This window comes from Anabrus simplex, chromosome 2 (assembly GCF_040414725.1).
Source record: "Anabrus simplex isolate iqAnaSimp1 chromosome 2, ASM4041472v1, whole genome shotgun sequence".
Classification (NCBI taxonomy): Eukaryota; Metazoa; Arthropoda; class Insecta; order Orthoptera; family Tettigoniidae; genus Anabrus; species Anabrus simplex.
The window spans coordinates 632,871,692-632,886,464 of NC_090266.1; the positions used below are offsets into that span (position 1 = coordinate 632,871,692).

At 41.5% G+C, this 14,773-nt stretch overlaps 1 protein-coding gene across 1 annotated transcript in view; it reads left to right on the plus strand.

Moving 5' to 3' along the window:
* The window catches only part of LOC136862974 (MAM and LDL-receptor class A domain-containing protein 2), a 348,511-nt gene that overhangs the window by 84,578 nt on the left and 249,160 nt on the right, over positions 1 to 14,773 (plus strand). The window contains exon 2 of the mRNA XM_067139270.2: positions 3,982 to 4,046. Coding sequence (XP_066995371.2) covers positions 3,996 to 4,046 — 51 coding nt within the window. The 5' untranslated portion in view covers positions 3,982 to 3,995. The remainder of the gene's footprint in view (positions 1 to 3,981; positions 4,047 to 14,773) is intronic.

Here is a 14,773-nt window from a genome sequence, read left to right on the forward strand (position 1 = left end):
GTTTTGTGTGTGCGGAACTGTAGGACATCTACTGTAGTTTTCGTAGAACGTACAGCGGCGCGTTGCCGAAAAATATGCAACCATAATCTAGCACAGAGTGTATTAAGATGTGTATAATGGTAGTAGAACGGATGGCTCAGTTCCCTACCATTTCCGGCATACTGCTCTGATGTTGTTTGACGTTCGGCCCACTTTAGTTGCCAGGTACTCAACGTGTGTTCTCCATTTAAGTTTACTATCGAGATATAAGTTAAGCCGTGCAGCTTCGCTGAAGTCTGTAGAGGGGGAAGAATGTGGCCCGCGATGTACAAATGGTGATGTGTAGTGGAACTTCTTTCGAATGAATACAATACAGTGACGAATTAAAGATAAAATATATATACTTTATATTCTATTCCATTTACGTTGTATATAAATTAACACCAGGTTGAAATGTCCAAGTTTGGAGCTTCCTTGTGGCGTCATGGGGGCATAGACACGCTAACCAAAAAGATTGAAATGATACGTCATCTGCATACTGTGGAACATTGTCCGGCTCCATGGCTAAATGGTTAGCGTGCTGGCTTTTGGTCACGGGGTCCCGGGTTCTATTCCGGCAGGGTCTGGAATTTTAACCATAATTGGTTAATTTCGCTGGCATGGGGGCTGCGTGTATGTGTCGTCGTCATAATCATTTCGTCCTCACCACGACGCGCAGGTCGCCTACGGAAGTCAAATCAGAAGACCTGCATCTGGCGAGCCGAACTTGTCCTCGGACACTCCCGGTACTAAAAGCCATACGCCATTGCATTTTTGTAGAACTTTGGCTGTTCGATTGAAAACATGGTAAGATCTGCAATGTAATGGCATACAGTTAAGGACTCAGTATAGCACCTTGAGGGAGACCTTTTGCTACTAGCCTTGGGATCGAATATAGAATGTCCGCCGGAAAAGTAGATCATAAATACTTCGCACGCCTATTTTGGGGAGACCTAGATCTTGTAGCTTTTCAGAAAGTACTTGTATGATAACGCTGCTATATGTCTCAGATATGTCAAGGAACATGAGAAAAAGTCATTAGTTAGAAGTGTACGTTAGATGTCCGTAGTCAGAATGCCGAGTTTGTCGTAAGCAGATCGACTTTTCTTCAACTCATATTGAGAGGGAAGCAATAAATTTTGTGAATCTGACCACCACTCTAGTCTAAGTTTCAACAGCCGTGCATGAGATAGAGCGATTGTCCTATAAGAAGCAGATTCGTTTCGATCTTTACCTGGTTTTCAATCAATCAATCAATCAATCAATCAATCAATCAATCAATCAATCAATCAATCAATCAATCAATCAATCAATCAATCAATCAATCAATCAATCAATCAATCAATCAATCAATCAATCAATCAATCAATCAATCAATCAATCAATCAATCAATCAATCAATCAATCAATCCCCACTGTTCTGCGGTCAGGGCTGTCACCCAGGCGGCAGATTTCGTCTTTCCTGAAATAATTTCAAAGAAGTTCGAAATGTATCGAACGTCTCCCTTGGTAAATTATTCCAGAACTGGGACAGTAACTCGCATCTTCCAGTCCTGTGGGAAATTGTTTTCATTCCAGATATACGTGAAAAGTAATAGCAATATTTCCTTGGCGCTGCGAGATAAGTTAGAAAGCATGTTATAATATGCATGGTCATATCCAGTAGTAGTTTTTTAAAACTTGATCTGACTCGTGTAACGTGAAGGGTGATGTAAGAACATCTTGCGTAGGTACGAAAACTTCCAACTGTGGACGCTGTTTCGGGGAAGGTGAGGTCGTAGGTGGAGCAATAAGCTCTAAAGACTCTTCTATCAAACAGTTAAGTGCTTTAGGGGCTGGCGTCTCCTTCACATTGTTGACCATCGAGCAGATTTTGACAGAGGAGTGTCGATGATAATTGTTGTTTTAAGGACCTAACATCTAGGTCATTGGCCTCAATAGAGGTGTATCCTTGGGCAACTGTTTCAAAATAGGATCTCAAACTACCCTTTTCCCTTTTTCAGGAAGCGATTGAGTGCCGCGTACCTGATGAAATATTCCATTGTAGTAGCTCGTTGTAACTTGCTGAGGGCCTGGTATCCCTTTGCTATTCTACTACATTTAGAATTCCACGCTGGGGGTGGGTATCATTCTGAGATGTTGTTTTTTCTTCGTTCAGGAATTGATATGGAGACAGCTAAATTAATGGTGTGTACGAAAGCGTATTTATCAAGCGTAGTTTTTGATTAAACACATAGTGTATATTTGCGTCTATTACCCTTCTGTATTTTATCCTGTCTGCGTTTGGACCTTCCATTTTAATTGTAGGTTTGAACAGCGAGGGACGAAACGGCAAATCAGGTAAAACGATGACAGCCTAATGATTAGATCCCATTGAATATAGCAAGATTTTTCAGTGAAAGTCCGATGAGTTATTAGAAGAACAAATCGTTGTTAGGTCAATAGCGGACGGACGTTCTCCCGGCACTTGTAACAGAGTAGCCAATCCGTCGTTTAACACAAATAAATTAAAATCCTCTACTATTTACAGGACAGCCTCGCCATAAATATAATTTAACTCGCAACCCCATCTTGTGCTATCTGCCTTAAAACTTCCGCCATGAAGGTTAAGAGAAGCCAAAGAGAAAGCCGTGGTTATTTTTAAAATACTTTTTTAATGTGCAGAAGTCGGTCAAATGTAGTATGTTTTCAGAACATGTTAATAAATAACTATCCTTCTAGTTTAGTTTAGTGGGCTCAGAAAAATATACAGTAGTGTATTCAACATTTAATGTAATGAAGACTCTTGAACAGAGGAAGCTATTACGTTATTTTTTAAACTTTTATTTTGCTGTCCAGTTCACATGAATGCCCCGTATGAATATTTATAACTTAATGCATTACTTTCTTTTTTTGCTATTGGCTTTACGTCGCACCGACACAGATAGGTCTTATGGCGACGATGGGACAGGAATGGGCTAGGACTGGGAAGGAAGCGGCCGTGGCCTTAATTAAGGTACAACCCCAGCATTTTCCTGGTGTGAAAATGGGAAACCACGGAAAACCATCTTCAGGGCTGCCGATAGTGGGGTTCGAACCCACTATCTCCCGAATACTGGATACTGGCCGCACTTAAGCGACTGCAGCTATCGAGCTCGGTAAGAAACTGCATTACTTCTATCATAGCGTTTCGTATTTCACATTTTTCAGTTTGATATTTCTGTCTGACAAACATTTTCTTCTTTTTTCTCCTCCCATTTTTGTGGTCGGCACTTGTTCAGGGTTTGGCCCAGTTTTATGGCCGGATACCGTTCCTGACGCCAACCGTATTTGGAGAGATGAATTCACTATTGCGTGTTTATGGCGTAGTTGGTAGTTTGGTGTGTTTTATGTAGATGAAGAGGAGAATATTAAGATGAACACAAACACCCCGTTACCGAGCCAGAGAAGTTAACCATACGGAGTTAAAGAAAACCGATTTGGTTGGGGGAACCGAAGCCTAGTACGCTGACCAATCAGCCAAGAAGCCGAACTATCTGACGAACTACAAAACGGATAGTATTCAAATTTTCATAAACTTCTTAAAACATACGAAGAGCCACAGTAAAATATCATTGTACGGGAACCTTGTATAATACAGTAGTTGTTCCCTTCTGTAATTGTTCTAAATTAAAGTAAATCAAAGCTTTCTCCAACAACAGGAATCACTTAATGCTGGTACGGTACACTTACGAGAGATTTAAAAGAACTGTACTCGGGTCATTTAAAAATTCTATCTGCAAAAATTCCAGATATACAGGGATATTTTAACACTGTCGTGAGGGGACACTCCAACTCCTCTGTTTTCAGGGGTATTACAGCCTTCCTTGAATGACTTCATCTTGCCATACAACTCTATGAATTCTTTAACTCTTACAACATTCTGTTAAACTATAAACACTAGCAAGCTTTGTGAGGTACTGACTGGTATTGTACTCTTTGCAGCTCTTGGGAGCACCATGCGGGAGATGCTGTGGCCACCCGTGGTGGCCTTCCTGTTGGCGGGCGTGGTGAGTACCTTCCATATACAGTATGTATTGGATCTTATATACACGCAGCACTAGGGAAAACAAAAAGATATACTTTCCTTACACTAAGGTTGTACTGTTGGTTAAAATGCTGTTCAGTTTTTCCGGTTAAAAAGAAAATAACGTTTTTAATTGGTTAATACTTGTGCAGAGATTAATATCCCCAACCGTTTTATTTTTCTAATATATTACTTCATTTTACTGGGGGAGCTAAAAGATTTACCACAGTATTAATTGCTCCGTATGTATACTCATTCCTATTTGGTACTGCAGCATTAATGGTTAGTAGGACTGGTGAAAACAATGTATGTGCAAGAACATGACCTATGTGATGGTTTTGTTATACAGAATGTTTAAAAAATACACGGGAACAGTGCAAGGTTGGATTGCTCATGTATAGAGAGGAGACTAAACGGGTTTCCCTTTTTATTTATTTATTTATTTATTTATTTATTTATTTATTTAATGCTAGGGCACCTGAGCTTCAGCTCGTAATGGTACATAGCATACATTCAATTACACAGCAGATGTAACCTATGTTATATGCAAACAGTATTAGGTACCTGTTGTATACAAAGAACTTGGTATACAGTAACACTACATAAAGTTTATTGCTTCAATAGTTTTATACAGTATTTACAAGAAATATAATGAGACTTGTCTTGAAGCTTGATTGATTGCACGCAGTTAATGCTGTTATTAAGTGATAGACTGAAAGTCTATGGCACAAATATATATTTACAAAGAGAGAGTCCTATATACACATTCACACCTATCTTGAGGAGATAGTCTATTCCACTGGGAAATGTCCTTGGATAGTCGAAAACTATCTGCTGTGGGATGACAAGCGTATCTTGTAGAGAGAGTCGCGTTAGTATAATGCTAGTATTGGACTTAGACTTGCAAGGAACTTGCACCAATATCTTAATTCGCAGAATGCTAAGATAGTCGTCGGAGCATTGCTGAGGACTTGAGAGGGTAGCAGAGTGCTTGACTCGGGGCTCGACGTGGCTACGGGAATCAGGGAAGATGAGGCAATGTCCGGAGGTGAGACCTCACAACCAGCAATCAGTCCGCCTGTTCAAGACACATTTTTAAGAGGAATGCCTCCGTGTTTGACTTGCGGTGTGGTCTAGTCGTTGGACACTGGGGTAGTCCTCGGTAAGGCGAGGAACGTCGCTACTTATATAGCGCTGGCTGACGTCACAGACGAGCATGCCAGGCGCCGTGCAGTCCTCTCGTAGGCTCTGGAAACATCGGTGATGCGGCGGGTTGCGGAGCTTGTAGGCGCGGAGCTGAGCGCGGAGGACACACACAACAGTACCTGCAGTAGTTTACGCTTAAAAGTAACTAATGTGCATGTTTATCTTATGTCTCCACGGAGTCTGTTAACCCTTTCACTACCAATTTAATTTTTTCATAAATTAGGTTATTTATTTGCATTTACTGGTCAACGAACTTCTAATTAGTATGTAATTTCAATATCTAATTCATATCTGATACGTTGTGTCTCTGAGAGGGGTGGGACATATGTGTCCCACTGGTATTTCTGTGTTGGACATATATGTCCCAGAGGTATATTTTGAAAGATGCCAACCCTCATTTATAATACCATTATTTATAAGAATATGAAATGCAAAATATGGTACACAGAATACTAAGTAGGCAAACTGAAAACGACCGAGCTCGATAGCTGCAGTCGCTTAAATGCGGCCAGTATCCAGTATTCGGGAGATAGTAGGTTCGAACCCCACTGTCGGCAGCCCTGAAGATGGTTTTCCGTGGTTTCCCATTTTCACACCAGGCAAATGCTGGGGATGTACCTTAATTAAGGCCACGGCCACTTCCTTCCCAGTCCTAGCCCTTTCCTGTGCCATCGTCGCCATAAGACCTATCTGTGTCGGTGCGACGTAAAGCCAATAGCAAAAAAAAGCAAACTGAAAACGATGATGTATGCGATCAAATTATTAGGTTTAGAACACCTCACATGTAGGTTAGATTAGGTGCAACAGATCAAGTGAGATAAGGTGCAAAGCAGTTCTTGCACAGACGAAGCTTACACATTGTACAGAGAGTTTTGGTTCTTGTTTCTTTCTTCAGCTTTGAACACCTCACACATCGCCTTCTGGTGTTGCCTTCCACCGGCAACTGATCTCCGACATTCAACATCAATTTTGATGCCGAGGTAGGTCGCCCAGATGTCCTCTTCATTTGTACTGTTGCATTTGCTTTGCTAACAGCCATCATTTGGTTCTGCAAGGGGAATAATGTACTCCAAAAACGGAATCTTTTTATGCTTGGTTTCTTGATACAAAATCCAAGAATTGACAACGGCCACCGTGAGGACCTTGAAGAAAACATTTCTCCACCACTTTGGAGATTTTCTATCAAAATCGTATGTTCCAACTTTCCGATCTGAGAGATCTACACCTCCCATGATTTCATTGTAGAATGATGTTGATTATGAGCAGGGAACTACTTCTTTATTTCCATCTTTCTTCCTTTTTAGCACTTCGACTTCGTTTGCCATATGGCAGTTGCTAAGTTCCACCACTTCTTTAGAAACCTGCCACTTTGCAGCAAGCGTTCCAGAAGCATTAGCCAAATACTGACATTGGCTCCTGTCTAACTTTCCCTGAAATTGTCGTTTTTGTCTGCTTCTGAGGCTGTATCACCATCCAAACCTACCGAATCATTGTCATTAGGCACGTAATTTACATCCGTAACATCATAAGAGCCGAAGTCCAAATCTGACGCTGAATCTTCTCCATTGGTCTCTAAAAACTCTGCCAGTTGGTTGTCATTCGAAAAGACATCCTCCCAATGCCGCCTTTTTGAAGTCATCGTAGCTACAATAAGCAAAAGCTATTTTGTAAACCAGGTTATAAAATACCACTGGGACTATACATCCCAACGAAAACTACCAATGGGTTATGTGTGTCCCATTGTAAAGAAATTAGATATAACATTGCACTAACCTGATATAATAATATGTAAGATGAAAGAAAGTGGTATTTATTATTGCTATAAGCACCTTCCTGTGTTACACAATGAACACAATAATGTAACCTCAAAAAATTGGCGCGAAAACAGTGACCCGTGTCGATTATCTCCCGTTATATGAATAAAACTTAGAACAAGTGCCATCTGTTGGAAATTTATGGCAATGCTAAAGCTAAAAAATGTATAGATAACCATTGGGACACGGTCCTGTGCTATTATAATTGAATTAAATCCCAATAGTATTGCTTGATGCCCTTGCGGGACATATATGTCCCAGTGGGAGTGAAAGGGTTAAAATATGTACGGAGTAATTTCATAGTGAATTTGTACCAAACTTACAAGTATGTATTTGTGTAAAATTAATTTTTGAATCTCTTCTAGCGCAGTACATATGGATATTTGTATTAGCCGTACAGAATGTATTAGAGTGTATCAAGTTATGCTTTAGCTTACACCTGAGGCTTTTAGACGGAGACAAGAAATTGATAAGATATTAAAATATTTGTTAAAATGTGCAGTTGGAGGCAACATGGGTAATTTGACAAGCGTTTTATTATTTTATGCAAGGTATTAATTTTTTCAAATTGTTCTTCCTGAAACATTCTCAGATATGGTCATATGGTCCTCAGTAAGTGCATCATAAAGAAGTTATATAAACATGCATCCGGAAATTCGTAATCATCAGATAATTACGCCTAGAATATCATTTGGTACAATTTGGTTTGAATTTCCTATGACGATGCACTCTTTTTTTTACCTTATGAGGCCCATCTCATGCCATACTGCAGGCTTCTACACGTCGTCGCATTATGCAAAATGTCTAGCTTTGTGCGTATCTTTTGACAAGCCTGCACAATTCTTCCTCGAAGTGATGCTTCATCCTCCACGGCAGTCGCATGCACCAACGACTTTAAGTACCCCCACAGAAAGCAGTCCAGTAGGTTTAGATCAAGTGAGCGTGGGCGAAACAATTGATTAACTTCTTCCTATCCAGAGATCACGATGACGCACATTATGGTGCTCAGACACAAAAAAAATCCTTAACGTCACACCATTGCATTCTGACAAATAACACTCCAGTTTACGACACTTGAGAGTGATATCTCAAATGAGGAATTTGCGGCCCCATGTTTATATGACCTCCTTGTCTGCACTACGTTTGAAACACCATGTATTTCGTGTGCAATCGTCCCATTTAGAATACCTTAACATGCCTACCGTATAGGAATCACAATGCAGCATTACACTCTTGTAAGTTTAAACTTACCTAAATCTTAAATATGAATAAAAAAGCCACTTTACAGTTCCATAGTTTGCAGCACCATTACGTTGATTCCTCCTCCGGTGGTGAAAGAGTTCTCTTTGATGGTTTGTACTTAGCTACAGCATAATTACTGCACACAAGGCTTCATTCCCTTTTCAGCTGTCACTTGAGAAGATTTGATTTCTGTACCTTCATATGAGTATGATCATGTGCTGTCTAGATGCGATCACCTGTTACTCATTATGATGATATACTGAAAACTCGTTGAAGCAAAAACCGTAAACATTTTTAAACAAATGTCTTTATGTTTTGATAATAATAATGGCGTGTGAGTTCTGGAGAGGCCTGGTGAAGGTCTTTTGAGTTGACGCCAGATAAGCGACCTGCGCGTCTGTTAGAATGAGGCCCTACTGTGATTAATTCAGATCCTAAAGACAACACACACACACACACACCCAGTCCCCGAACCATCGGAATTAACCAATGAAAGTTAAAATCCACGACGCATCCGGAAATTGAACCCGGGACGCATTGGACCAAAGGTCAGCACGCTAACCATTTAGTCAAGGAGCCGGATATTGTTACGATGTAGAATGTGAATTTATCTTTGTTGTCAACACTACGAGCTGCTCCTATGTATTGGGGACTAAAAGAATTACTACAGTATTGACATGTGTGCACACTCTTTTCTACTTGCCACAGCAGTTTTCCTGATTAATAGATTTTTTTATAGAACATTCAGTCACTACTGATCTGCGTTTAGGGCAGTCGCCCAAGTGGCAGATTCCCTAACTGTTGTTTTCCTAGATTTTTCTTGAATGATGTCAAGGAAATTGGAAATTTATAGAAAATCTCCCTTCGTAAGTTATTCCAATACCTAACTCCCCTTCCTATAAACGAATATTTGCCCCAATTTGTCCTCTTGAATTCCAACTTTATCTTCATATTGTGATATTTCCTACCTTTAAAGACACCGCTCAAACTTATTCGTACCGAGCTCGATAGCTGCAGTCCTTTAATTGCGGCCAGTATCCGGTATTCGGGAGATAGTGGGCTCGAACCACACTGTCCGCAGTCCTGAAGATGGTTTTCCGTAGTTTCCCAATTTCACACCAGGCATATGCTGGGGCTGTATCTCAATTAAGGCCACGGCCGCTTCCTTCCACTCCTAGCCCTTTCCTGTCCCATCGTCGCCGTAAGACTTATCTGTGTCGGTGCGACGTTAAGCAACTTGTAAAAAGACTTATTCGTCTACTAATGTCATTCCACGTCATCTCTCCGCTGACAGCTCGGAACATACCATTTAGTCGAGCAGCTCGTCTCCTTTCTCCCAAGTCTTCCCAGCCCAAACTTTCCAACATTTTTGTAACGCTACTCTCTTGTCAGAAATCACCCAGAACAAATTGAGCTGTTTTTCTTTGCTTTTTTCCAGTTCTTGAATCAACTAATCCTTGGAATCAACTAACACTGGAACCATACTCTAGTTGGGGTCTTACCAGAGACTTATATGCCCTCTCCTTTACATCCTTACTACAACCCCTAAACACCCTCATAACCATGTGCAGAGATTTGTGCCCTTTATTTATAATCCCATTTATGGGATTACCCCAATGAATATCCTTCCTTATATTAACAGCTAGATACTTACAATGATCCCCAAATGGAACTTTCACCCCATCAACGCAGTAACTAAAACTGAGAGAACATTTCCTATTTGTGAAACTCAAAACTTGACTTTTAACCCCGTTTATCATCGTTCCATTGCCTACTGTCCATCTCACAACATTATCGAGGTCAATTTTAGTTGCTCACAAACTTTTATAAAGAATAACATCATCTGCAAAATGCCTTATCTCTGATTCCACTTCTTTACTCATATCATTTATATATATAAGAAAATATAATGGTCTAATAATACTGCCTTGGGGAATTCCCGTCTTAAATATTACAGGGTCAGTTAAAGCTTCTCCTACTCTAATTCTCTGAGATATATTTTCTAGAAATATAGCAACCCATTCAGTCACTCTTTTGTCTAGTCCAATTGCACTCATTTTTGCCAGTAGTCTCGCATGATCCACCGTATCAAATGCTTTGGACAGATCAATCGCGATACAATCCATTTGACCTCTTGAATTCAAGATATCTGCTATATCTTGCTGGAATCCTACAAGTTGAGCTTCAGGGGAATAACATTTCCTAAAACCAAGCTGCCTTCTATCGAACCAGTTATTAATTTCGTAAACATGTCTGTTATAATCAGAAAGAATGCCTTCCATCAGCTTACATGCAACGCATGTCTAACTTACTGGCCTGTAATTTTCAGCTTTATGTCTATCACCCTTTCCTTTATACACACGGGCTACTATAGCAACTCTCCATTCATCTGGTATAGCTCCTCCGACCAAACAATAATCAAATAAGTACTTCAGATATGGTACTATATCCCAACCCATTGTCTTTAGTATATCCCCAGAAATCTGATCAATTCCAGCCGCTTTTCTAATTTTCAACTTTTGTATCTCAATGTAAATGTCATTGTTATCATATGTAAATTTTAGTACTTCTTTAGCATTAGTCTCCTTCTCTATCTGGACATTATCCTTGTAACCAACAATCTTTGTATACTGCTGACTGAATACTTCTGCCTTTTGAAGATCCTCACATACACACTCCTCTTGTTCAGTAATTATTCCTGGAATGTCCTTCTTGGAACCTGTTTCTGCCTTAAAGTACCTATACATACCGTTCCATTTTCACTGAAATTTGTATGACTGCCAATTGTGCTTGCCATCAAGTTATCCTTAGCTGACTGCTAGATTCAATTTCCTAGTAAGTTCCTTCAATTTCTCCTTACTTCCATAGCCATTTCTAACTATTCCTTTCCAATTTGCACCTCCTTCTTAATCCCTTTATTTCTCTATTATAATAAGGTGGGTTTTTACCATTCCTTACCACCTTTAAAGGTACAAACCTGTTTTCGCATTCCACAACAATTGCTTTAAACCCATCCCAGAGTCCGTTTACATTTTTATTTGCTGTTCTCCACCGATCATAGTTACTTTTATAAAACTTCCCCATGCCTGCTTCATCAGCCTAATAGTCCTACTTTGAAGGCTTTCCTTTCTATCACATTTATTTTTAACTACGACAAAAACAGCTTCGTGATCACTTACTTCGGTTTCTCTATAGAGCTCATCGAGTTTTACCAGCACCACGTCCAGGATATTTTTCCCTCTAGTTAGTTCCATCACTTTCTGAATCAGCTGCCCTTCCCATATTAGCTTATTTGCCATTTGTTGGCCATGCTTCGTGTCGTTCGCATTTCCTTCCCAATTGACATTTGGTAAATTCATATCTCCCGCTACAATCACATTCCTTTCCGTGTCGTCTCCCACATAGCTGATTGTCTTATCAAATAATTCTGAATGCATGTCAGCGGTCTGTACACTCCAAAAACATCAAGTTGCCTATTATCTTTAGAAATGAGCCTTACACCTAGAATTTCATGTTTGTCATCTTTAACCTTTTCGTAGCTTACAAATTCTTCTTTCACCAGAATGAATACCCCCCTCCCACCATTCCTTTTCTATCTATATGATACACACTCCAGTTCCGTGGAAAAATGTCTGCATTTCAGCCATTATTCAACTCCTATTACAATATGTATTAAATTACATAATTCTATTCCTTTCTCTACTGTACTTCTACAGTTCAACACTGACATTTTTATGTCATCCCTACTTGACTTCCAGATCTCTGTACCCTTATCACCGCTCCCTAGACCACCCCGTTTCCCTGAATGTTCCTCACCTATTACCCCTCCAAACAAATTTCCTGACTTATACGTACTACTGCGGTTAAAGTGAAGGCCATCTGAGCGCAGATCTCTATCTCCTACCCACCCATTAGGATCTAGAAATTTCACTCCCAGTTTCCCACATACCCACTCCATAGTCTCATTTAAATCCCCATCACCCTCCAGTCAGTATCCCTCCTACACAGTATTCCACTGATAACAATCTTCCCATCCTTAAACTGCACCCGTGCTGCATTTACCAGATCCCACGCATCCCCAACTATGTTGGTACTTATATAGAACTTATACTTAGAACTTATTTGACTCTCCTATAGCAACAAATATATATATATAAATGGTAAGATTTAAAAATAATTCATGTACCTCCGGATATAGCCTCAGACGCAGGTTTTAGTGTTCACAGTAAATACATTCAAATGTCAACATGGAAATCTTAATGTTTCGCCGAACTTTACACTTGGACAATTAACTATTTCAATTGCAGCTTCTTTGCACTTCCATCAGACTACGAGGCACAAACTGCCATTAAGACCAAGTCGCCAACATAGGCCAAACTGCTTATTACATTTTCTCCTAACTGAATCTCTCCCTTCCATTTAATACCTGTCAGTAGATAATCCATACACTATGAACAAGTTTTGGAATTTCAAAGATGTGCCGTATTTCTAATTTTCTAACATTGTGTCAGGAATATCCTTGTTCTAAATACATACATACATACATACATACATACATACATACACTGACTGACAGAGCAAAAGCAACACCAAGGAGGAGTGGTTCGAAAGGGATGAAAGTTGGGAAAGAAAACAGAGTCGGCACGGAAGAATAATTGATGTTTATTTCAAACCGATATGCAGGTTACACAATGCGCACGGCATCGACTCAGTAGGATGTAGGACCACCGCGAGCGGCGATGCACGCAGAAACACGTCGAGGTACAGAGTCAATAAGAGTGCGGATGGTGTCCTGAGGGATGGTTCTCCATTCTCTGTCAACCATTTGCCACAGTTGGTCGTCCGTACGAGGCTGGGGCAGAGTTTGCAAACGGCGTCCAATGAGATCCCACACGTGTTCGATTGGTGAGAGATCCGGAGAGTACGCTGGCCACGGAAGCATCTGTACACCTCGTAGAGCCTGTTGGGAGATGCGAGCAGTGAGTGGGCGGGCATTATCCTGCTGAAACAGAGCATTGGGCAGCCCCTGAAGGTACGGGAGTGCCACCGGCCGCAGCACATGCTGCACGTAGCGGTGGGCATTTAACGTGCCTTGAATACGCACTAGAGGTGACGTGGAATCATACGCAATAGCGCCCCAAACCATGATGCCGCGTTGTCTAGCGGTAGGGCGCTCCACAGTTACTGCCGGATTTGACCTTTCTCCACGCCGACGCCACACTCGTCTGCGGTGACTATCACTGACAGAACAGAAGCGTGACTCATCGGAGAACACGACGTTCCGCCATTCCCTCATCCAAGTCGCTCTAGCCCGGCACCATGCCAGGCGTGCACGTCTATGCTGTGGAGTCAATGGTAGTCTTCTGAGCGGACGCCGGGAGTGCAGGCCTCCTTCAACCAATCAACGGGAAATTGTTCTGGTCGATATTGGAACAGCCAGGGTGTCTTGCACATGCTGAAGAATGGCGGTTGACGTGGCGTGCGGGGCTGCCACCGCTTGGCGGCGGATGCGCCGATCCTCGCGTGCTGACGTCACTCGGGCTGCGCCTGGACCCCTCGCACGTGCCACATGTCCCTGCGCCAACCATCTTCGCCACAGGCGCTGCACCGTGGACACATCCCTATGGGTATCGGCTGCGATTTGACGAAGCGACCAACCTGCCCTTCTCAGCCCGATCACCATACCCCTCGTAAAGTCGTCTGTCTGCTGGAAATGCCTCCGTTGACGGCGGCCTGGCATTCTTAGCTATACACGTGTCCTGTGGCACACGACAACATGTTCTACAATGACTGTCGGCTGAGAAATCACGGTACGAAGTGGGCCATTCGCCAACGCCGTGTCCCATTTATCGTTCGCTACGTGCGCAGCAAAGCGGCGCATTTCACATCATGAGCATACCTCAGTGACGTCAGTCTACCCTGCAATTGGCATAAAGTTCTGACCACTCCTTCTTGGTGTTGCATTTGCTCTGTCAGTCAGTGTACATACAGTACATACGTACATACGTCTTCATTATAGACTGTTAAACCTTTCATCGTTCAGTCTGCAAGCCTCTGTGAATTTACAAACCGCCGGTACAATCTTTTATTTGTATCTAGTTCTGTGGCCTTATTTAGATCTAAACCTCTTTAAATCGTTAGAAACTGAGTCCAAACATCGTCGCCTTGGTATCCCTCTACTTCCCTAACCCTCCATAATGGAGTCCATTATTCTCCTGGGTAACCTATCCACCTCCATTCACCCCAGATAGCTCCACCACCGAAGCTGGTTTATGCGTACAGCTTCGTCCATCGAGGTCATTCCTAATTTAGCTTTTATTTCGTCATCCCTAGTTCCCTAATGACATTGTTTCCACCTGTTTGTACCAGCAAACATCCTCGCTGCTTTCATGTCTGTTACATCTAACTTATGAATAGGTCCACCCAGATTTCACTCCCGTAAAGCAAA